Below are 25,546 nucleotides of genomic sequence, written 5' to 3'. Positions count from 1 at the left end.
GCTGGGAAGGCGCCCGCGCGGCGGCCATTTTGTCTTATCGGCTCCTCTGTGGAGGAGGCTTTTGGGCCTGAGACCGGGTCGGGGAGCCTGGCGGCAGTGTCGCCGGTGTTTTCTTTTTCGGGTGCCAGGGCTGGTGGGAGCAGCCGCCCGGAAAAAGCACCATGATTTCGGCCGCGCAGCTGTTGGATGAGTTAATGGGCCGGGACCGAAACCTGGCCCCGGACGAGAAGCGCAGCAACGTGCGGTGGGACCACGAGAGCGTAAGTCCCGCGGGCCTTGGGCCTGTGCCCGGGAGCCGTGGGGGAGGGGAGCAGGCGCGGGCTGGGGCCCGGTCCGCGGCGTGATTTGGGGCCGTGGCCGCCGCCGCGGTCCAGTGTGTTTGACCCGCTGGCCCGAGGGAACAGGGAGGATGGCCCGGGAGGGAGGTGTCGGCTCGGATCTGGGGATGGGGGTGATTTGTTGTCGCTTTAGTACCGAGGAAGTCAAAGCGATTCTTTGGCCGAATTGAAAAAGCACCTTGATGGAGGCTGTGAAACGCGGGAAAAGGAGAATATAAGTATTTTATTAGAACTAGAGGTTCCAGAGTTTTCACCTTATTGTGAAATAGGGAAAAGGGTTATTTGGGTTCAGCGTCATATTTAGACAGAAATTTCTGACCAGAATTGGTGGTACAAATCGTGGCAGTATCTTAGTTCAGAAATGGTTCAGCTTCGACGCTTATATGGGGTAATAAACATTTAAAATAGTAATAACTCTTAATAGCGTTTGCCGTGGTGATAGAAATGTAGAGAGCAGTCTGCTCCGATACATTAAGCCTCTTATATAGATGATGGTCTAGGCTTTTTCTTTTACATAAAACTCATTTGACCCCTTTTAACCATATGAGTTTGGGTAAATATCATAACCCCTGGCTTATAGGTAAGAGAGACTTGAGAGGCTCTCCCAAAGTCTCTTGGCAAGTACGTGGCGAAACTAAACCTAATCTTACTTTCCGCGTCCTGTTCACTTTCCACGAGTCTGAAACCGGCTTTCTGCAAATACTGTTACCTGTTTAAGTGTTGGTCTGGTTTCAAACATGCAGTGTAACGTTTGTTTCTTTCCTGAAAGATAGATGTGGAGTTTTGTTTTTACTTTGCTTGCGGTTATCATCAACCAACCTGGTAATTTTAAAGCATCGCTAATCAAAATATAAAAGGTAACAGTTAAGCAAATAACATTAAAAAAAAAGTAGTTGCTTACTCTATTTCAGTTAGGCCTTTGGTCAGAGTAAAATATCTCTTTCGCAGTGTGGGAAAACAAGTTGGTACTAGATCCGTCCTTTAGTACCTGATTCCAAAATAGTTTGAAAGTGTTATAATAAAATTGTGCGGGGCATTTGTCACATTCATTCACATGTCTGTCTTTGACCTCAAGAAATGTGAAGCTTTTTTTTACTTTTGGGTTTTCCCCCCACCTGTCAGGATAGGAACTAAGAGTAACTTTGATGCTTATCCTAACCCTCTTTCCTTTCTAGGCATCTCTTTGTCACCATGAAGTAACTTTTTAAAAAGTTCTCTCCCCCTCCCCACTCAGTAATCTAGGCTTTGCAAAGGTGGCTGGGGGGGGGGGGTGCGTGGGTTTTACAGTTCACCTAGTGTACGAATAGGGCATTTGTATATTTTGAATAGAAAGAGGAAAATGCTTTTGATTGTGCTGCCCAGAACTCTTTGCCCTTGGACAGCATGTGTTGTGAGGAAACTGTTTTTGTGGTAGTATTGCCACAGAAGTAGCAGTTTTTAATATTAGAAATGGTAAGGCTTGGGTGTAGTTAGAATAGGAACTTGGGTTTTTTGTCAGCTAAAATTATAAGAAATCTGCTTCCCGTTCTAAAAGTTTTAGTGCTTCTCACTGATTTCAGTTTTTAGAGCTTGTCAGAATATTTTATGCCTTTAATGACATTGCATTAGTTCTAGATGTGAAAAAATCAGTTACTGGTTTATTTCAGATTCATGTCTGCAGGGAAAAGGTTGGTGGTATTAACAAGGAACAAAGCACATGGCCTCTTCTAAATAAATCAGATTACCGTAGGGTTTAATAAAGCTCGGCAAGCTCATGACATCACTTCCGGGTTATTTGCATATTCTCGTGCTGTTGGCTGTTATTGTAATCCTGGAGGAATGTAACCCAGCACAGGATCTAAGGGTTTCACCATCACCGCATTACATAGGCCTCATGTTTCAGAATAATTTTGCATTTCTCATTTATCTGGAAATTTTTATTTGCCACACGTGCACTTTTCCCAGTAGATAGAAAAAACCATCCCAGCTGGGCGGAGTCCTTTTGTTTTCCTTTGGAATTGTGTGCATTCCAGTCGATTCTGATTCATAGACACCCTGTATGACTTAGTACAACTGCCCCAAAGGCTGTAATCTTTATGAGAGTAGATCATCAGGTCTTTTCTCTTGCAGAGCAGCTGGTGGAATTGGGATAAACAAACACCAAAAAAAAAAAAAAAAAAATCCAACAGTATATTAAAACTCCAGTTGCTGTGGCATTTTTAGATATGTAACAACTGAAATGGAAGCTTCCATAGTGTTCAAAGTAGTCCCTAGATCGTATCTGAATCACCCATGGAATTTGTTTTAAATACAGATGTCTGAACCTCACTCCCACAGGTTCTGATTCTGCTAGTCTGGGGCGGAGGACCCAGAAATCTGTGTTTTTCAGTAGGCTCCTTTTGTGCCTTCTAAAGTTTGTGAACCATTGCTACCTAACCTGCCCTGCTTAGTCTTGGATTTTTTAATTTTGGAGATGTGCACAATTAAATTTTTAATTGGTATTAAGTTGGTGGTAGCTTCTGATACTGTTTTTGCCTCCGTTTTCATGGGTCAGTGATATGTGAACAAGTGGTACTTGGAGAATCTTGGCTTTAAGTGAAGGACGAATCTGTAACGCACATTATCAGCCTTTATTTGTGGTAGTGTGTGTGTAACCACTGACAAGGTTGGATCTGCAGATGCTTTGTTTACTGGGACTGGCGCTTTACTGGTCCTTCCCGTTTCTTTGTGGAGCGCTACCTCTGGGTCTGAGAGAGTAGTTCTCAGCTTCAGCTTTAATATTGTCCCGAGAATTCCTTGCCATCCACCTCACCTGTGTTTGTATTTTGGATTTGCTTCAGATTAGTGATATTTTTGCACTGAGCTCGTTATGTCTGCGCTGCATTGGTAACCCCCAACGACAGCAGTAACCAGGAGAGCATGTGACTGTAACTACCTAGTGTAAGTACTTTTCACGGGGGTCCATATAGGAAGATTTCACTGTTTTGCCAGAGAAGATACTAGAAACTACACTACTAGGAAGGAGCCCTGGTGGCCCAGTGGTTAAAGCACTCAGCTGCCAGCAGAAAGGTTGGTGGTTCAAACCCACCAGCCTCTCAGTGAGGGAAAGATATGGCAGTCTGCTTCCATAAAGACGTACAACCTTGGAAACTCTGTGGGGCAGTCCTCTATCCTAGAGGGTCACTGTGAGTCAGAATCAACTCTATGGCAGTGGGTTTGGTTTTCTGTTTGTTTGTTTAATGCTACTAGAACAGTTAAGATTGTTTTAAAAATGTTACGTTTCATCAGACTTGATTTCCTCACAAGGGAAGAAGGTAGCTTAAGCTAATAGCGTTGACTTTTTAAATTAATAGTGTGTTATTTGTTTTATGAAATGTGTTAATTTCCCCATCATTTCCTCCCAGTGAGTTGGGGAAAATTCCTGTATACATTTATTTAACAAAAATGTATTATTCTTATGGTATATGCAACAGAATAGTTTAGATACAGCATTTGGCCTTAGGGAGCCATTGGTCTGGTGGTGGATATGAAGGAGTAAATGTGCATTCCTAACGCAATGTGATACGTGCCATGATGGGGGAAAATACAGGGTACAGAAAGCATACACGAGAGGGACACCTAACCCAGGCTGGGATACTCAGAGAAAGTGAGTGACTCAGGTCACTCTCAGACAAAGTAAATGACTCCTGCATCAGCAAAAAACCCCAAACCCGTTAATTGTCAAGTTGATTAAAAACATTACAAGGTCTACCCCGAAGTGCAGTGCTATCATTGATAGGATAATATCCATATGTCTACAAGGAAGACCCATTGATACGATTATTCTTAAAATTTACGCACCAACCACTAAGGCCAAAGATGAAGAAATTGAAGATTTTTACCAACTTCTGCAGGATTGGTAGTTGGAAAATACGGCCTCGGTGATAGAAATGACTCTGGAGAGCACATAATAGAATTTTGAAAGACCAGCGACTTCTTCATTACAAATACGTTTTTTCAACATAAACAATGACTATATACGTGGACCTTGCCAGGTGGAATACACAAGAATCAAATTGACTGCATCTGTGGAAAGAGACAATGGAAAAGCTCAATATCATCAGTCAGAACAAGGCCAGGGGCCGACTGTGGAACAGACCATCGGTTGCTCAACTTGAGGTAGTAGAAAATTAGAACAAGTCTGCAACAGCCAAAGTATGACCATGAGTATATTCCACTGGAATTTAGAGACTATCTCAAGGATAGATTTGACGCATTGAACACTAATGACCAGATCAGTTGTGGAATGGCATCAAGGACATCGTACATGAAGAAAGCAAGGTCATTAAAGAGACGAGAAAGAAAGAAAAGACCAAAATGGGTGTCAGAAGAGACTGAAAGTTGCTCTTGAACATAAAGTAGCTAAAGCAGAAGGAAGAAACGATCAGGTAAAAGAGCTGAACAGAAGATTTTAAAGGGTGGCACAAGAAGACAGTAAAGTATTCTAATGAAGTTTGCAAAGACCTGGAGATAGAAAACCAAAAGGGAAGAACATGCTCGGCATTTATCAAGCTGAAAGAACTAAAGAAAAAATTCAAGCCTCGAGTTGCAGTATTGAAGGATTCAACGGAAAATATTAAATGATGCAGGAAGCATCAAGAAGATGAAAGGAATACACCGAGTCACTGTACCAGAAAGAATTGGTAGGCATCCAGCCATTTCAGGAGGTAGCGTATGACCAAGAACTGATGGTACTGAAGGAAGTGGTCCAAACTGCACTGAAGGCATTGGTGAAAAACAAGCCTTCAGGAATTGACTGAACACCAACTGAGATGTTTCAACAAATGAAGACAGCTATGTGGCCAGTCGACTGGAAGAGATCCATATTTGTACCCATTCCAAAGAAAGGAGATCCAGCAGAATGGGGAAATTATTGAACGGTATCATTAATAACACACATGAGTAAAATTTTGCATTCAAAACTGATTACACAGCAGTACATCAGCAGGGAACTGCCAGAAATTCAGGCCAGATTCAGAAGAGGACATGAAACAGGATATCATTACTGATGTCAGATGTATCATGGCTGAAAGCAGAGACTACAGAAAGATGTTTACCTGTGTTTTATTGACTATGCAGAGGCATTCGCCTGTGTGAATCATAACAAATTATAGATAACATTGTGAAGAATGGGAATTCTGGAACACTTAATTGTGCTTAGGAGGAACCTGTACTTAGACCAAGAGGCAGTCGATGGAACAGAACAAGAGGATACTGTGTGCTTTAAAGTCAAGAAAGGTGTGTGTCAGGATTGTATCCTTTCACCATACTGAATTCAGTCTGTATGCGGAGCAAATAATCCGAGAAGCTAGACTACATGAAGAAGAACCCAGCATAAGCAAATGATACAACCTTGCTGGCTGAAAGTGAAGAGGTCTTGAAGCACTTACTGATGAAATCAAAGACCACAGCCTTCAGTATGGATTACACTGCAACATAAAATGGGAATCTCACAACTGGACCAGTAAGCAACGTCATGATAAATGGAGAAGATATTGAAGTTGTAAAGGATTTAATTTTTCTTGGATGCATAATCAAGGCCCACAAAAGCAGCGGTCAAGAAATCAAACGATACGTTACATTGGGCAAATCTGCTGTAAAAGACCTCTTTGAAGTGTTAAAAAGCAAAGATGTCACTTTAAGGACTAAGGTGTGCCTGACCCAAGCCATGGTGTTTTCAGTTGCCTCATATGTGTGATAAAGCTGGACAGTGAATAATGAAGACCGAAGAAGAATTGATGCCTTTGAATTGTGGTGTTGGTGAAGAATATTGAATAATACCACAGACTGCCAGAAGAGCAAACATCTGTCTTGGAAGAAGTACAGCCAGAATGCTCATTAGAAGCAAGGATGGTAAAAGTTTGTCTCACATACTTTGGACATGTTTTCAGGAGGGACCAGTCCCTGGAAAAGGACATTATGCTTGGTAAAATAGAGGGTTGGTGAGAGAGAGGAAGACACAGTGGCTGCAACAATGGGCTAAAACATAGCAACGATTGTGAGGATGGCACAGGACTGGGGCAGTGTTTTGTTCTGTAGTACCTGGGGTCACTGTGAGTCAGAAATAACTCGGCACCTGACGACAACAACAAATCTTTACAGAAGCAGACTGCCACATCTTTCTCCTGTGGAGTGGCTGGTGGATTCAAACCAGCAACCTTTTGGGTTATCAGCAGAGCTCGCTTATCCACTGCACCACGAGGGCTCCTTGACCCTTGCATACTGGAACCTAAAGACATAGTGGGAATTGGAATGAGGGAGGGGAGAAGACAAGTGTTACTTGCCTGGAGAAATTATAAAGAGTGTTAGAGTTGGAGTCCTTGTTTGTTTTTTGTTTGGGGGCAGTGTAGATAGATGGACAGGACCCTGGTTTTGAATGGTATTTGTAAATAAGCCTTATTGAAAGTTTGAATTTCTTTACATTGGGAAACAGTTGAAGGCTTTTTAAGGAGGAGAGAGGTTAGATATCTAGCTGCTGTAGATAATTGAAATTGTACCAAAAGTTCGTGTAGGCGGTAAATAGAGGAGAGCACGAGCATGAATGAAAAGATGTATATGTAAACAAATTAAATGCATGGGAATGAATTACTATAGAAAGCGTAATCATGTTAGAAAGTGTAATCATGGTATAGATGAAACATTAAAGCAATATGTCATTAGGAGCTCAATCTTTTTTGTTTATAAATTCTTTTATTAAGAAATACATGGCGTCTTTTGAGTTCATCTTTTTAAAAAATCAAATTTAGTTCTTTTAGGTAAAAATAAAACATTCGATACTGGCTTATCATAATGAGAATTAAACTATTAATGGGGAAAGTTACTATAAACTACTAAAGTTGTTCTTTGTTTTCATCAGTAAAATTTTCAGGTATTCCTGGATTTTAAATTAACAAATGTATATGACTATTGAAGGATTATAATAATACTTTGTTTGTAACCATTCCAAAATGTACGGTAATTGGGCTGGCTATTTATAATGTTTTGTTAAAGTCCCTGTCATGAAATATCAGATTGTTGCGAACATGATGAATGAAAAATCTCAGTATTTCCACTACCATATGTATTGAATAGATACATTGTCTTTAAAACTTGTGTATGAAATGGAATTTTATATTTAGTAGAGCCATCTCGAACCTGTCCAAGGTTGTTAATAACTAGTAATACCAAAAGAAGCTGTTGATGGCGTTCTTACAGCATATAGGATTTTAGCTAAGGTTCTATGTTTGTGCAAGTCTATAAAGACACTTACATGTGACTTAATGATTTGAAGGCTTTGTTGAGTCACATAAGTTAGTTGACCTGAATGTCAGGGCAAGAAACAGCTGGATAGACAGACATTCAACTGATTTTGGGAATGTATTTCAACAAAAATAATGCAGAGAGTATTGATGATGTTTGATTAGCCCAAAGGAGAATTATATTGCTTACTGTTGAATTCAGGTAGGTATAGAAAGATAAAAATAAAATAATCTTAGTTTGTTTTTGTGAGAGGAAGAGGTCAGAATTGAGAGTGCCTGTGTTGGAGTCGGAATCGACTCGAGGGCTCTGGGTTTGGTTTGGTTTTTGTATGTTGGAAGAGGAAACCCTGGTAGCATAGTGGTTAAGAGCTGCGGCTGCTGACCAAAAGGTTGGCAGTTTGAATCCACCAGGCACTTGTTGGAAATCGTATAGGGCGGTTCTACTCTTAACGTATAGAGTTGCTATGAGTCGGAATTGACTCCATGGCAGCGGGTTTGGTTTTTTTTTGTGTGTGTGTGTGTGTGTTTTGGAAGAAATGAATGCTTTAAAAAAGGACAGTTTTTGTTAAAGTGTAAGTCTTAGCATTTCCCTATTGAGCACTTTATGCTTACATTACCCCTGCATGTATCTAAGTCTTTCTTGTGTTAAATGCTGTCTCATATAAAGATTGATTCCATTAACATGTTAGGAACTTGATTTTACTAGTTTCCCCTATGAGTTTAGAACCATTAAAATGTTTTTTATATGGAAGTAAATATTCTTGCTGTAAAAGATGCAAATTTAACATAGAGGGTAAAAAGTGAAAGTCCTTTCCTCCTCTCATCACCAAATCCTCCCCCAAAACAGTTTTTAATAATTGATACGTGTTTTCTCATCTCCTAATAATTTATAGACGTATACACATTTATATATTTTTAAACAACTTTTTCATATATAGGAAACGCTGGTGGCATAGTGGTTACGAGCTATGGGTGCTAACCAAAAGGTCGGCAGCTGGAATCCACCAGGCACTCCTTGGAAACCCTGTGAAGGCAGTTTTACTCTGTCCCATAGGGTTGCTGTGAGTCGGAATCCACTCATTGGCAATAGGTTTGGTTTTTATATACACAAAGACACACACACACATTGTGGGAATCTTTCCTTGTTAGTACATAAGAACTGACCATAATTTAACTGTTTCCTGGTGGATGTATGGATTGTCTAATATTTTGCCATTGCCAACCAAACTGCAGTGAACATCTTAGTATGTGTATCTCTGATCGATTTGTAGGGTAAATTCTAGAAAGATAATGACATGGTTAAAAGAATGAACCTTTTATATTTTCATGGTTGCTGCCAAATTGTCCCGTTATTCTTCTGGTGTTGTTGAAAGTGCCATATTTCCAGCATGGCATTTAACGCGAGATACGGCTTTAATTTTTGACAATCTGTTAAATAATAGTGGGATCCACGGAACCGACGTTAATAGTCTGAAAGTATAGGTGTACACAGTGAAAATAGTCTACTATTTGTCCATCCTTTCTCCTCCAAGTAAGACAGCCTCAGATTTTTTTCAAAATTGAATATTAGCATTGGTATTTTATTGCAATACATTTAAAGCGAATGCAAAGTTTAATAAATTAGACTTTAATAACTAGAAAAAACATTTCATATGAAAATTGAAAATTTAGACAGAATTTGAAAAAAACCCATTCAAGTGCAGTCTTTTTTAATAAACAAATTTATTTGTAAGAACTGTTTAAGTTGCAAAGAATAATCTTTAAAATTTTAAAGTATTAGAAGAACTTCAAAAGGAAAAGTTAATAATAGTACAGAGATACTAAGATATAAGGGTGTAACCAGGTAGTATTGACATAAACGAAATGTGTTGTTTATTAACTTAATTCTTGTGGCCTTTTATAAGAAAGAACTTTTAAATGAAAATACTGAGCCCCATTGCTTCAAATGAGTGTTTGTGATTTAGGAGCCCTTGTGGCATAGTGGTTAAGTGCTTGGCTGCTAACTAAAAGGTCAGCAGTTCAAATTCACCAGCTACTCCTTGGAAACCCTACAGGGGCAGTTCTGCTCTGTTCTATAGGGTCGCTATGTGTTGGAATTTACTCAGTGGCAATAGGTTTGGGTTTTTTTGTTTGTTTAACAAATGAAATTATTCTTATACTTACTAGACTGAAAGATGCAGACATCAAAGAAATGAGTAAATAATTATTTGGCATCCGTTTCTAATATAGTTTTAAAACTGAACACTTAAAAAATCTAAGTCCCTTTGTTTTTCTTCACTAGGTTTGTAAATATTATCTCTGTGGTTTTTGTCCTGCGGAATTGTTCACAAATACACGCTCTGATCTTGGTAAGTGAATTTTCTGTGTGATTTTCATCAAACTTATGACTTGTAGGTTTTCCCCCTCTGTGTGTGCGCGCGTGTGCGTGTGTGTGTATATATGTGTGCCCTGGTGGTGTAGTGGTTAAAAGCTTGGCTGCTAACCAAAAGGTTAGCAGTTTGAATACTTGAATCCACCAGCTGTTCCTTGCCCTGTGGGTTCCTGTAGTATTCCTGTGAGTGAAATCGACTCGACGGCAATGAGTTTGGTTTGATTTGGTTTACATATGTATATTTTAATATTTTATTGTGCTTTAGGTGAAGGTTTACAGAGCAAAATAGTTTCCCGTTCAACAGTTTGTACACAGAATGTGCCAAGACATTGGTCACAGTCCCCTCAGTGTGTCAGCACTCTCCCCATTTCTGCCCGGGGTTCCCCGTTACCTTTAGTCTGGTTTTCCTACCCCTTCCTACCTTCTTATCTTTGCTTTTGGGCAGATTATGCTCTTATGGTCTCACATATTGAACTGTTCTAAGGAGCTGTTGCCTTTCAGGTGTTATTGTTTATTTTGTAAACCTATCTATTGTTTGGCTGAAAGGTAGTTTCTAGGTATGGCTTCAGTTCCACAGTAAAAGGGTGTCTTAGGGCCACAGTCTCAGAGATTCCTCCAGTCTCTTTCAGACCAGTAAGCCTGGTCTTTTTTATGTATTTGATTTTTGTTCTACATTTTTCACCTGCTCTGCCTGGGATACTCTATTGTGATCCTAGTTAGAGTGGTTGTGATTTGTTTTTTAACTGGTTCTTTGTAATTCTGAAAATATGTATATATATATTTTCCCCTAAGGTTTGCTGATAATTTGCTACTTGGCTTAGATTTTTGAATGTATTAATAAATATCAGTCTGATTAAACATGGTGACTTAATTAAACATACATGTTTATTTCCACTCCCTCCCAAAACCCCACTAAAATGAAAATTTAAAAAACAAAAAAGGTATAAATGGAAGAGGAGATAACATTAAGATGTCAACAAATTTTTGGAAGATGACAAATGGATGGAGGAGTAACAGCAAACTCAACAGAGCAGAGAAACCTGTGCTCTAAAATCCTGCAGAAGGGGATACTAAACAGAAGCGAGTGTTTGATCAGCAGAACCCTGGACAGGCTCAGAATTTGGAGGCACCAGGTACCATAGAAGGCAGGGTTGAGTTATGGGGCTGAAAAAAAAGAGATATTTGTCTAGTTTAGGGTTTTACTTGACACTGTTGACATACAGGGCTGGATAATTCTTTGTTGTGGGGAGCTGTCCTGTGCATTATAGGATGTTTAGTAGCATCCCTGGCCTCTGCGCACTAGATGCCAGTAGCACCCCCCAGTTGTGATGACCAAAAATTTTCCAGATGTTGCCAAATGTACCTTGGAGAGCCACTAGTCTAGTTGGTCAGACTCCCAGGACGTGTGCATCTAGTGATCCTACCTCTCAAACACCATATACTTTACTGGAGAACAGGCGGTTATTTTTTGAGGAATTGGACTAGAGAGGCTAGTTCATCTGAACTACAGAATACAAACTATAATTTGAGTATTTTCTCAGTTCTCCCAAGGGTGGTATCTAACTAGTACCATTCTGAATGCATAAGAGATAAGTTAATTATGCACAGTGCTTGTCTTAATACATCAGGGGCACATGAGAAGAGTCTAGATACTGGGATTCCGCACAGGGCAGTAGTGTGTAGGAAATGAGGCTGTAAAAGAGATAAAATGAGTCTGTATTCTTAATAGTGGGGTTCTCCTGTCCCCTTCCTCTGCCCTGTTCCTAGAAGGCTACAGCCAGATGTTTTTCCCCAGGCAGAAGAAATGAGGATTCTTCTCTAGAGAAAGTGAACAAACAGTTCCAGAGAATGATCCACAGGTACTGACCCTTGGGAATCTCCTAAAAGAAAGCCTTACTGCCTCGTTTTCCTGTGGTAAAGCCCATCAGCTGACAAACACTGCCTGTGTATACCAACTTCCTGTCAGATCTTAGATGTGTCTTTTAAAAATCAATTGACAGCCAAGGAATGCCAGCCAGCCATTTCAAGAAAACCTTCAACATGAAAGATAACCAAAACCAACAGAAAAAAAGAATTTAGTGAAATTAGACATAATGTGGAAAGCAGAAGAAAAAAATTTTAAGTCTTAACTAAATTTAATATCCTGAGAGAGATAAGGGAACTTTTAAGAAACTAAAAAAGAACTCTTAGAAATTAGAACTAGAGAAATCTGAAATAAAATCAGTGGAAAGATGTGAAAATAAAATCAAGGAAATTTGCAGAAAGTTGATGATAGGACAGAAAAGATTAAAATTAAAAAATGAGAGGCTTGGTCCAGGATCTCTAATACCTGATTGAGTTCCAGGTGGAGATGACAGAAGGGAGGAAAATTATCAAAGAAATGCCGTAAAAAAAATACTTTGTAGACTGAAAGGCACCAGTCTCTAAATAGAGTGGATCTTTCAAATGCTCAGTACAGTGAGTGAAAAAAGAGCAATACAAAGGCACACAATTGTGAAATTTCAGGTTACCATGGATAAAGGTAGGGGGTAGATCATAGGATTATAAATCAGAATGGCTTCGGACTTGTCAGTAGCAACAGTGGAAGCTTGGAGACATTGGAGAAATACCCTCAGGGTTCTGGGTGAAAATACAGAGATTTTTACCTAGGTTATATATGTAGCCAGACATCAGTGTGTGAGGTTGAAAAAGACATTTTCAGACATGCAAGGTTTCAACATGGGCCTTTTCTCAGGAAACTCCACCAAACCACAGGCATAAACCAAGAAGGAGAAAAACGAGCTCCAGCAAACTGCATCCAGTACGGAGCAGAAAAGGCATTTCTCAGGATGATGACTGTATTGCAAGCTTAGAAAATAAGTAGCCCAAATTTAAAGGAGGACAGAAACTTCATGCAAAATGATTATCTGAAATATTTTGAGTCTAAAGACAAATTAGTATTAATTTTTATAGCTGAGTTGTGGTGGTTCAGAAGAATTTGCAAGTAGTTACATAGAAAATGAAAAAAATAAGGGAAATATTCCAAGAAAAGTATGAAGTGTATTAGAATTGTCATAGTGTACTTTTTGTTTCACTGGTCAGTGAAAAGTAACTTGCTTAGTCAAAATATAAACACTGAATATTGATTTAAGCTAAAATTCTGCTGTCTAAGATTGTAAGAAAAAGCAAAATAAACCTAGAATTTAGAAATACAGAGGTAAATTCCAGAACAAACAGCCAAAAGAGTTGAAATTATCACTTTTAATCTCGTAGTATTTGATTTCATATGCAGGAGCTTGAAATAAATTAATTAATAAAATGTCAGCAGTAGCTCAAACCAGTGATCTACCCACATCACAGTGTTCTTTGATGGCATTAAGGAACAGTTTTCTCTTTTCTTCCTCTTTTTCTTTTACCATAACAACGATTGTGAGGATGACGCAGGACTGGGCAGTTTTTTGTTCTGTTATACATAGGGTCACTGTGAGTTGAAACCAACTCAACAGCACCTAACATCAACAACTTACTGTATAGTTGCTCTTCATTATAATGATCTTGAAGACTGAGGAGACCGATTTTCACGTGCTTGCCTGGGCGCATTGCTTCACTATTTAGTAATAATTTAGGTGTCTACAGACTACTCAGTGGTAAAATGGATCTTTTTTCATTTTTAAAAAGAAAAAAATGTATTTTTTTTTTTTGGCAAGAGAAAAGCTGTTAATACCATAAATACTGTATATATTCATATTTCTGATCCTTTCTCTTCCAGGTCCATGTGAAAAAATTCATGATGAAAATTTACGAAAACAGTAAGTTGTTGCTTTTTTATTTTGTCATTTGGTTAAAAAGGGATAAAGATTGAAAAAATAACAATTATGAAATGAATGCTAGAGATCCTATCCACTGGCTAGGGCCCCAGTTTTATAGCTAAGTCTTGTCCGTGGTTTAGGGTCACAGATCCAGTATAGTAGTAGAGCTGATATTCAAGCCCTTAGATCTGTCTGATTATAAAATCTGTGTTCTTAACCAAACATAATGCCATACTAGGATGAAGGCCAGCCAGAAGTACACTTTATATATAACTGGTTTACTCTTCAGCTGAAAATTGAGACTAGTTAAGATAGAATATATGAGTTATAATGTTTATTTATTCTCATTTTTATCAGGTATGAGAAGAGTTCTCGTTTTATGAAAGTTGGCTATGAGAGAGATTTTCTGCGATACTTACAGAGCTTACTTGCAGAAGTAGAACGTAGAATTAGACGAGGCCATGCTCGTTTGGCACTGTCTCAAAACCAGCAGTCCTCTGGGGTAAGTATGAAATGAAATGACTATATAGGCTTTTGTGAAGTGTTCTTGTTCTCTAAAGACCCAGAGACATCCCATATATTTTGAGATTTGTCTTCTTTATTCATTACTTTGTGTTCTAGAATTTTTAAAATGCATTTTTTTCAGTCTTCTTTAGTAATCGTAAGATTTTACTCTTAAATATTAGTAGCTAATGAAATAATTAACAGCAGTTAAAGAAAAATGAGTTATTAAACTTATGAGTAAACATTTTAATTATTAGATACAAATAGGATATGTGAGATTTCGAATATTTATCTTTGTTTTTACTTGTTGATAACACATTTCGTTGTCTTCAATAGGCAGCTGGCCCAACAGGGAAAAATGAAGAAAAAATCCAGGTTCTAACAGACAAAATTGATGTACTCCTGCAGCAGGTGAGAGTTATATGCATTAATGTTAGAAACTGCTTGAAGAGACACTTAACCAAAGAATACAAGGATGGCAAATAAATTTGAAAAGATGCTCAACATTGCTATTCATTAGAGAAATAAAAATTAAAACCACAGTGAGATACCAATTCTACACCTAGTAGAACGGCAATAATTAAAGAGTGTCCATACCAAGTATTGGTGAGGATGTGGGTCAACTGGAACTATTGTCACAACTGGTGGGAATGTAAAATGGTGTAACCACTTTGGAAAGAAGTTTGTCTGTCTCTTTAAAAGTTAAAAATTACCACCGGCCATTCCAGTCCTAGGTATTTACTAGAGAAAAATGAAAACATACATCTATATAAATAATTGTGTATCAGTGTTCGTAGCTACTTTATTTATGGGGGCGGGGGGGGGGGTGGGGAGACGACCAAACTGGAAGCAACCCAAATGTCTGTCAACCATGAATGAATAAACAAATTGTGGTATACACATGCAATACCACAGTACTGAATGAAGGAATACAAACTGTAGTATTCCATTTATAGAAAATGCAAACTGTAGTGACAGAAAGCAAGTCAATGGTTGCCTGGGGTTGGGGGCAGTACTACACAGGGGTATGAGGAAACTTTTTAGGGTGATGGATGTGTTTGTTGTCTAGATGATGGTGATGTCATGGGTTTAGGCATATGTCAAAACTTACCAGACTGCACATAAAAAATACGCAGCATATTGCATGTCAGTTTTACTTTAGTAAAGCTGTGTAACATGAAAAGGGTAATTAAACCCAGAGGTGCTTCAGAAAACAAAACCTACCAAACAAAATCTCAGAACAACCATTACATGCTGGTGAAGGTTGGGAAATAAAATACCTGGGATAATTTGGTTAGAAAGGAGTTTTGACTGCTCTTTTTTTCTCCCTAGATTGAAGAACTAGGATCTGAGGGAAAGGTAGAAGAAGCCCAGGGAATGATGAAATTAGTTGAACAGTTAAAAGAAGAGAGAGAATTACTTAGATCCACAACCTCGGTGAGTACCAGTCTCATTTAAATTTCACAGCCTATTCACTGAGAGTTACTTGGAGCCTGTTACAATGCAAGAACCTTTGGAAACAATTTCCTAATGCCCTTAATCAAGAGTCAGTAAATATTTTAGGTTTGAAGGCCACAAGGTCCCTGGCAGCTACTAAGTTCTACTGTTGTATCATGGCAGCCATGGACAATACCTAAAGAAAAAGGTGTGGCTGTATTTCAGGAAAACTTTCTTTACAAAAACAGGCCTCTGGCTGCTGGTTTGCCAGCCCCTCCCTTAAATCATAGGTATTCATTGAGCCTTTTTTCCCCCCCTACAATAAATTACTTAGCACATATTTACTTTAGTTCAAAGTTGGTACACTCTGAAAATATCTTCTACCTTAACTGTTTTAATCAGATAATATAATATATGCATTTTGGATATTGATGGTAGAATAAGATTGGTCATTGGTCCCCAGATATTGAATAGCATATGTTAAGATTATGCTTAATAAGTTCAGCTATGTATTGATTTTTTAAAATGATATGGAGGCCACACTTTTAGCCTGTTGGTCGTAAGCAAGAAATGAATTCAGGCCGAAATAGATAGCTTTCTGAAAGAAGCCTGTCCTAAATATTAAGTCCTTCTTGGGGATTTGTTCTCTTTTTCTCAGATATTCTTATAATAACCAACTTATTGTTTCAGACAATTGAAAGTTTTGCTGCCCAAGAAAAACAAATGGAAGTTTGTGAAGTGTGTGGAGCCTTTTTGATAGTAGGAGATGCACAGTCCCGGGTAGATGATCATTTGATGGGAAAACAACACATGGGCTATGCCAAAATTAAAGCTACTGTAGAAGAATTAAAAGTAAGTTTCCTCTAACACACTACAGCTAAAAATTTGTCACATGGGGATGGAAACCTCTCATTGATACTTTGCTGATGTAATTATTTGAAGCAACGATAATTCCTGGCACAGTACTTCATTTTCTTCAGTCTCAAGTGCCAGCAATTGGGGAAAAAGAATGTTGCTGAGAAGATTTAGACAAGTAATGATGAGTTTGTATACATACTTGGTGTTGGAATTTCTACATCCTCCTTTCATGGCGGAAAATTACATAAGTTGGTACAGATTGCCTCACTTATAGATGACCTTTGTTTGACAGTATCTTTGAGATTATAGTTGTATAAAAATCCAACTTGATTTCCTTAGGAAAAGTTAAGAAAAAGAACCGAAGATCCTGATCGTGATGAGCGTTTAAAAAAGGAGAAGCAAGAACGAGAAGAGAGAGAGAAAGAGCGGGAGAGAGAAAGGGAAGAAAGAGAAAGGAAAAGACGAAGAGAAGAGGAAGAAAGAGAAAAAGAAAGGGCTCGTGACAGAGAAAGAAGAAAGAGAAGTCGTTCCCGAAGTCGGCACTCAAGCAGAACTTCTGACCGAAGATGCAGCAGATCGCGGGACCACAAGAGATCACGAAGTCGAGAAAGAAGGCGAAGCAGGTGTGTGAAAATTTAACAGTGCCTGGCACGTAGCGAGTGCACAGCACACGGTAGTCGTAATTATTAGTGTTATTCCTCGGGATTGAAACTCTTACATGGAGGTAAATATATTAGCATGGATTATGAGGATATGATGAGTGAGGCAGTGAATGAAGTCTGTCTTCAGAGCAGCTTCTTTGCTCTTTCACCAGTCTAAGGAGGTTTGACACAGCTTTGTTAGGGAAGGCAGTATACCAGGCAGTTGAAAGCTCAAGTGTTACTCTTCTCACTGGTTCTAAGATGACTTTTAAATTATAAATTATTTTGAGTAAGGTAACCTACTTTTGGTGTAACAATATCAAGCATAATATAAGATCGAAAATGTGTAACTAATTATTTTAAAGTATGAAAACGCAAATTTAACTTTAATGCTTAATTAAGGTTGTGGTGAAAGAAGAGTCTTAAAAGCACGATGATAACTATATTAGCACAATTTTAGATAAATTGAATTTAAGGAATTTCAATTTTCAGTTCTTGAAAATCTAATTCTTAGTTATTGAAAGTCTTAAATTCTTAAGAATTGAAAATATAAATATGTTGTACAAGTAGATTCTATTCATTTGCCTCTTAAGTTTTGCTTAATCTTATTTTGTAAACATTATATAATTCTTCAAGGCTTTTTTTCATTGTAATACGAGCTGAAGTTGTTTTTCTTTTGTTTTAAATTATTAAGAAGTAGAGATCGACGAAGAAGCAGAAGCCATGATAGATCAGAAAGAAAACATAGATCTCGTAGTCGAGATCGAAGAAGATCAAAAAGCCGGGATCGAAAGTCATATAAGCACAGAAGCAAAAGTCGGGACAGAGAACAAGATAGGAAATCCAAGGAGAAAGGTTAGTTTACGTGATAATTCATTGAGAGACTGTGTTTTCATACTCTTGTCTCCTCATTCAGTTTTTTCTGTCATGGGCAAAGTTCTGTTTCCTTTTAGACCCCTTCAAGCAACACTCCTCTTCCATCATTTAGCAGGAGACAAGCATTCTTCCCCCCTCTCCTGCTCTTATTTGTGAGAATGACAGTTGATTTGCTATTTTCTTAGACTACTTTAAAACCACATCCTTCAGTTGGTAACCTGAAGGTTTATCAAATAGATTCTTTCAAGTATTGCATTACTTTCAGGGTTATTGGATCCATGGTGGCACAGTGGTGAAAGAGCTTGGCTACTAACCAAAAGGTTAGCAGTTCAAATCCACCAGCTTCACCTTGAAAACCATAGGGGACAGTTGTACTCTGTCCCCTAGGGTTGCTATGAGTTGGAATTGACTCGATGGCAGTGAGCTTCCCCCTGCCCCCCAGGGTTATTAGGTTGTAGAATATTATTACCTTGGCTACTGGATACATTTTTTTTTTTTTAATCAGTAGCTGTGTTCCATAATATGTCTTACAAAGTAAATGTACGTTGTTACATTGATCCTCAAGTATAGCATGCATTTAATTCAGTAATTAACTTCTAAGTTGCTAGAAGTCGAATACCTTCCATGTGTCTCAGCCATGTTTCCTGTTGAATCAACAGGCTCATCCCCCTCGTTTTCCTTTGGGTTCTCTGGCATCCTAGTAGTTGGTTTACTGTGCTGTTAGCGCTGTTAGTGCGCTTTTTCAGTTTTTCCTTAGCATGTTTTTGCAAGGGTGCCCTCACCTTTTAACTTTCCTTAGCCTTTTTTGAAAAATACTGTAATTCTTTTAATCATTAGGGTCTCCTTTCAGCATTTTCATCAGATTCGTTTAGCATCTGTCTTTTTATATAGACTGGGCTGTTCTGCATTGCTTGGTTTTTAGGAATGAAATAAAGGGCCTATTTCTAATTTTCTTGGCTCTGCTTGTTCCATCCCGTCCTACCTGTCTGTGTCCATGTGTGATCACCAACATAATAAAAGTGCCGTTGTTCGAGTTTATTAAACTTGTCTTTTATATGGTGTTCCGTATCTTTTTTTGTAGAACTATCTTAGTGCCTCAGATTTTTCCTAGACTGAGTTGGAGAACTACAGCATAAACAGTAGACATATTTTTTGGTTTTCTGCTTTGATTTTTCCCTAAATAAATGTACCTTCTCTTTGAAAAATATATATTTTTTAAACATATATTGGCCTTTTTACAACATGGAGCAAATGGAAACTAGGATGATTTTTCAAAAACTTACTGTCACAAGCTTTAATATTTGCCAAGTAAGTTCAGGAATTGCTATAAAGAGAGCTGATTTTACATTAGTTTTAAGGAAGTTTCACCTAATCTTTTTTGCAGGATTTTCTGTATCTTTGAGGTGAAGGGTCAGCAGCTCTCAAGAGCCGGATACGAATGTCGGGAAATCAAATTAATGACTTCTGCTTTGAGAAATTTTTTAATCCCATAACCCTGGTGGTTACTTCAGTTGCTATTTTCTGTATCATCACTCTGTCACTAAAATAGTTGAGTTGGTTCTTATGGAAAAAGGCTTGATAGCCTTTGTAGTGATCTGAAACCAAAGTTGAGGAGTAAATGGCACTGGCCTGACTAAAAACCAGCACATTTGTGTAATTTTGGGACAGAGCAAAAGTATTTACCTGTAATCCTGTTGATTATAATGATGGCATCACAGAACTGAATAAAATTTTTGTTTATGCAAGATAAGCAGAGTTGTGTTTAAACAGTACACGTGAATGAACAGGGATTTTCTGGTGAAATTTGGAGGAAGGAGAGAAGACTTTGACACACAAAACTCTGTCAAGCTCATCTTGAAAGATTGTGTATGCCATTATAGATTTAAGCTTTGAAATCTCTCTTAGAAGTGATGCAATTTATTGGGCTTTGAAAATGCCACGTAGCCATTCAGGTAGTTCTAAGTATATAAGTGATCGAAGGTCTGGATGTTTGGGGCCAGATATGAGCAGTAGCAGGTATTTGATAATGGCAAATGAGTAAGCAAATCTTCTACTCCAGGTGCTATGATGGAAACAGTATATCTAATCCATAAATGAAAAGTGGTTTCTCACATCAAACCCTTTCTTACCACAAGCCACTGTAGAGTGCTCTCTTTGTCAAGAGAGTTTCCATTTTTTGTCCATAGCCCTAAAATCCACGACACATTGTGGATGTCCTTAGGACTATTAAGATCTACCATATTTACATAGGGCAGAAGATAAGATTATTGGACTGACTACTAGTCCTCTACGGGACAACAAGACGACTCTTCCACATTGAAGCCACCTGTGTACCGAAGACGCCCATAAGGCAGAAAGGGAGGACTTTCCCACAAGGTTAGTTAGAGCACACGCTACTGGCGCAGGTCCCACAAGTGGGACAGACATGAAGCAAGCCCTGTAGTTAGCTACCTGAACATTGCCTTGTGCTTTTTGCAGGTGTTAAGGACTGGATCTGCCCTTCACATAAGACCTTCAGTTCTTATAGTCTTTGAGTGGGTGCCCCTCCTAAGCCATGTTTTGTTTTCGTTTCCATTCCTCTCCCAGTTATTTGGTGTTGTATCTTAATAACTTTGTCCAGAATCTGCATAGAGGGTTCTCCTTCTTTTAAAACATCTTTGTCTTATGAACTACTCTGCAAACCAGCTATTCTTAGTTTTAAGGGGAAAAATAATTTTTCTAGAAGTTTGTACCTTGTTTTAGCTTTTTCAGTACAAATCATTTGTTAGAGCAATACTTGGAATTGAAAAAGCTAGAATATTCTTGCTTTGTGTACCACTTTTTCCTCTAGCCAGAGATTTTACCCTTACAGAGAAAAAAAGTTGAATTTTACTTTTTTCATCTTTTTATTTGCAGCTGAGTTGAATTTTAATTTGTCCTTTTAGAAAAACAACTTGAAGATGACATACTACTTTTCTTAGCAGAGCATAAAAGTTGAGTTGCTTGAATTGGGATTTAGGTCTGTTTTCTTAATTAAAGCTTTTTCCTTTTGAGTATTTAAATACATATAAATAAATAATCCTGTTGTATTTAAAAAGATGTATTTGGGTAAACATGCCAACTAAATATTCAGCTTTTTTCACTTTGGGGGTTACTGTTTGTACCCTTCTAACTTAATCATTTACCTCATATTTTGTGTACTGTTTCCTGCCTTTCCCCTTGTCTTTTCATGTTATTTACCCAAAATGAAATTCACTAAAATGTTAAATTCTGCAGTGATTTGTAGTTGCCTACAATTAATATTTTCTCACCAGTTTGAATTTGCCCACTGTTTTACATTTTGATTCCTTAAATTCCCCTCCTTGTCCTCTCCCACCTCCATGAATTACAAACTTTATCCCTTTAATAGATTCACTGAAGTGTTATTTGCAGTGTATGGGAAATGGTTGTTTCTTAACCCAATTGTTTTGCTTTTCAAAGTGTCACGTATTTATTGTATTTTGCTTTAAAATCCATGGTCATTTTCTTCTTTTGTGGCAGAAAAGAGGGGATCTGATGATAAAAAAAGTAGTGCGAAGTCCAGTAGTCGAGAAAAACAGAGTGAAGACACAAACACAGAATCGAAGGAAAGTGATACTAAGAATGAGGTCAATGGGACCAGTGAAGACATTAAATCTGAAGGTGACACTCAGTCCAATTAAAACTGATCTGATAAGACCTCAGATCAGACAGAGGTAAGTGTATTGTTTCTCACTTTGATTAGGGCTTTTTGTTACTGTTTGACAGTGCAGCGTAAGTATGCACAGATGAAGATGGAACTAAGCCGAGTAAGAAGACAAACAAAAGCATCTTCTGAAGGAAAAGACAGTGTAGTCCTGCAAAACATTTTGAGGTACATTGTTTTGTCTCAGCTATTTTGTAGCAGACTCGTGCCCCCATTAGTGTGCCTCTTTGGAAATTATTGCCCACATTTGTAATATAGTCGCCATTGAAAAGTTAATTATCCTTTTTTTAGGGATTTTGCTGTCATTTCTTTTTTTTTTTTTTTTAATAAAAAGGTTGAACTGTTTTTTTTTGTTTTTGTTTTTCTTTTTGGTATTAAGTCCATCTTGTGTTGGTACATTGGCAGAGACATATACTTTAAAAACTTAAATATTTCTGAGGCACATGTTGGACTACTTTGTTTTAATTAAACTGCTAGTATTTCTTTGTCAAGGATGTTTCTAGTTTTTTGCTTTATTGCCTTGCATTCTAATGCAGTTTGTTCTGTAACTCGAGAGCCAGTAGCATTGGATTGATGGAAGTGTAGGGTTTATGAATTATTGCAGCTGACTACCATACCTCACACAGCGTTGGTGTTGTGAGCGGCCCATGAAAAGCCAAATTAAAAATCAAGGATTCAGTCAAACTAAGCAGGTACTCATGCCAGGTACTCCTTTCTCTACCCACATCCATGTTTGAATGCTATATTGCCTGTGATCTTTACGCTTAACTGTTGTGTATCTTTTTTGTTCTTTACAAGAAGCGCAGAGGGGTTTTTTTTGTGTATTGTGTGAAAACTTTAAATCAAATGTTAACAGAATGGAATTTTTTTTCAACTGTATGTAGGGATGCAGTGGTGCCCAGAATTAGATATCTTTAACGAATTTTAAATACAATAAACACTTGATATTACTCGCCTTGTTACATTCAATGCAATTCTCAAGTCTTTAAGAGGTATGTGTTTAATATTTCCTACTGTGTAGGAGAATTTGCAGTCAGCCATAGATGTGTAGGAATAGTCACTGGCTGATACCTTTAAAGTGATGGTGACTAGCAAGGACAGACACCTGCACTCTGAAACACGAAGAACCGATGAACCGTATAGAGTGAATTTGGGTTTTTAAAGAACTATTATTAAAAGTCAGGTTTTGTAAGTGTTCTTAAAACCTATAAACTGTTCAGTCTTTGGGCTAGTGGCGTGGGAACAAATATTCCTAATGAAAGGGAGTACCAATTAGTTATTTAGTCAACGGCATCCCTTTTCTAAGAAAGCATAGTGTTATATCTGTGAGCCGTATACACATGGGCAGGCATACACAGGCACATGGCTTTAAGGACCACACTGATGCCTTGATTATTAACAAGAATACAGACATGCCACACACGTGTTAATTATAATTAGCAGTTAGTGACTGGGCCAATAATTAGTCATACAAATTTGCTTTTTACATGTTGTCTAATTACCATCTTTCCCCAAATTTTGCATTGTAGGACTGCTGTTGGAAGAATTTTGGAAGAATACTGAAAACGGCATAAAGTGAAGATCGACATTAAAATGAGGTGAAAGAAAGCTATAGTGGCATAGAAAAAGTATAAAGCTCAGTTAGTCTTTTTTTTTTTTTTTTTTTTAATTAAAAATTAATTCAGGACTGATGTGACCTACCAGATTTCAGAACATGTGTTCGTAGCATATATGCCACTGAAAACTTAGGTCCTGTATCATATTGTTTTTTTTTCTTTAAGACTTTTTAAGAAATATTATCCAAACGTGGCTTGCTCAGTGTTTAACTGAAAGTTTTCATTCTTGGACTTTGAAAACCGGATTAAACGTTAGTATTTGGTGTGAATCAGACTAAGCAGGATTTCATTTTTACAACTCTGCTATACCTAGCTTTTGGATTTAGAAGTGAAAATAAAGTATCTGACTTTCTGTTACAGACTTGATTGTCTCTGTCATTGAAAAGATTTAGTATTAATCTTTTTCTAATAAAATTATTGACTCTGAACTAGTCCCTTGTTTTAAATATAATAGGTACACTATTACTAGAGGTGTTGGTGTACAATTTTATCTGATTTGTTCTGTTTAAGACTAATTTTTACAGAATTTCCAGTTAATGTTTTAAATAATGGTGCTTCAATTTTGGGTGGTTATGAATAAATTTGAATTTTGCTTTTAATAGTGAAGATGTATAGTGAACCTAGAATATATTTTTACATCCCCGAGAGGTTTCTTTAGTGGTATAAAATTCAAAATATCCTGACAAACACTTACCATTCTCTAACTATGAAATAATGATGTAGAAGAACATTCAAGAACTTTTAACTGGTTTGGGCCATTGTTTTAAATCCTGTATCAAGGTTTCTTTTAATCTGCTCTTGTCAGTTTAGAAATGTGTTTATTTCTATGTATGGGGTGTGTAGTATATACAGTAAGGATGTTAAAACAAACCTGATTTCAGCTGATGATTTTATGTCACATACAGGAAAATTGGCAGCATGTTTCTATCTATAGCCAACTTCTTCAACTGTATAAAAATATTATTACCAGCTGCATATATCATTGCAGTTCCTAGGGTTAAGTGGATTAAGTGACTTACCCAGGGTCATATGGCGTCACGTTAATGGAAAGCCAGGACATGGAATCCAGGCCTATGCCCCAAGGTCCAGTGCTTCACTGTTGTGTGACTGTATTCATTCTAATAGGCATAATGAACCGTTACAGAATTTACTAAGATATCCTCCGCCAAGCTCTGGAAAATAACGGAGCCGCCACTTCAGGGGCCATGTGTGAGAAAATGCTGTGGGAACAGAGCACCCCGGCTTACCTAGCTGACCCTGGAGATGCAGCTGTAGTGAGTAGGTTTTCTCTGAATTTATAAGAGATGCTTCCCATGAGGATTAAGAGAAAATGGGAAACAAAACCTAACAAACACACAGTCACCTTGCTCCCAATCACTGCTTTGTGTAGTTTGACAAAATTGTAGTGGTAAGAGTTAAGGAATTAAAATGATAATTTACCATATTGTACTACTAAGTATTAAGAAAAACAAATGTAAGACATTATTAAGGTATGAAATTATTAACATTAAAATGATAAGTTTATTCTGTTCTGCCTCCTCTCGAATTAGCAGCTAACTTCAATGAAGGACAGTAAATGAATTATTGCAGTCTTCTTTGTGAACACTTAGATCTGTTGATGACTATTGAAGTTACATAGAATTTGAGGGGAAGACCTGGCCTCTTAGGATATCTGTGCCTAAGATCTGGTACCTCCCATTTGTGGAGATCTAGAAGTTGGGTTTTTTGTTTTTTGCATTTTTCTGTATATACCCAAAATTTAACTGGCTTAAGAGGAACTGACTCTTACTAACCAAAGTCAAGAGAAGCCAATATAGAGGCCAGGTGCTAATTTAATATAAGAAATACATGTTTCTACCAACCTTGCAGACTAAAAAGTTGTCAGTTGGTGCACATTTTCCCTTTGGAATGCCTTTAAGGGGAGCCAGTTGTAATTAATCAGATAAACCATGAAATCAGAGTAATCAGTTGATTTTTTTTTTTTTTTAAATAATTTTCTTACTTTGGAAAATTTAAAACATAAACAAGTAGAACAGTATAATTAACCTCTCTGAACTCATCACCACTAAGACTTGTGGCCAGTCTTCATGTATGTGTGTGCATGTGTGTATCCCCTGCCTCTATTATTTTGAAGCAAGTCTCAGAAAAATCATTTAAT

General features: G+C 37.7%; 1 protein-coding gene across 8 annotated transcripts; it reads left to right on the top strand.

Moving 5' to 3' along the window:
• LUC7L3 (LUC7 like 3 pre-mRNA splicing factor) lies at positions 1-25,375 on the top strand. Of its 8 annotated transcripts, none has more exons than XM_049859846.1 (13): positions 242-260; positions 9,876-9,942; positions 10,907-11,098; positions 11,761-11,824; positions 13,714-13,753; positions 14,111-14,255; positions 14,594-14,668; positions 15,590-15,694; positions 16,385-16,546; positions 16,892-17,175; positions 17,888-18,048; positions 21,589-21,729; positions 21,835-25,375. In XM_049859846.1, the coding sequence occupies exons 6-13, from the start codon at positions 14,133-14,135 to the stop codon at positions 22,023-22,025; spliced, it is 1,242 nt and encodes a 413-aa protein (XP_049715803.1). In that variant the 5' UTR covers positions 242-260; positions 9,876-9,942; positions 10,907-11,098; positions 11,761-11,824; positions 13,714-13,753; positions 14,111-14,132; the 3' UTR covers positions 22,026-25,375. The 8 variants fall into 8 exon arrangements, 7 of the variants coding, with proteins under 7 accessions (XP_049715797.1, XP_049715799.1, XP_049715803.1 ...); XM_049859845.1 differs by having other exon boundaries at positions 11,736-11,824; XM_049859844.1 differs by having other exon boundaries at positions 11,733-11,824.
• The last annotated feature ends 171 nt before the right edge of the window (positions 25,376-25,546 follow it).

The sequence above is a fragment of the Elephas maximus genome, chromosome 19, assembly GCF_024166365.1.
Source record: "Elephas maximus indicus isolate mEleMax1 chromosome 19, mEleMax1 primary haplotype, whole genome shotgun sequence".
NCBI lineage: Eukaryota > Metazoa > Chordata > Mammalia > Proboscidea > Elephantidae > Elephas > Elephas maximus.
This window is presented reverse-complemented; position numbering and strand designations above follow the sequence as displayed.

Bases quoted from the DNA above. Each gene is read 5' to 3' on its own strand.
- LUC7L3 (XM_049859840.1), top strand. From the start codon at position 162: ATGATTTCGGCCGCGCAGCTGTTGGATGAGTTAATGGGCCGGGACCGA. The intron at 14,256-14,593 runs GTAAGTATGAAA...TGTCTTCAATAG, and splicing joins AAAACCAGCAGTCCTCTGGG to GCAGCTGGCCCAACAGGGAA. The intron at 14,669-15,589 runs GTGAGAGTTATA...TTTTCTCCCTAG, and splicing joins TTGATGTACTCCTGCAGCAG to ATTGAAGAACTAGGATCTGA.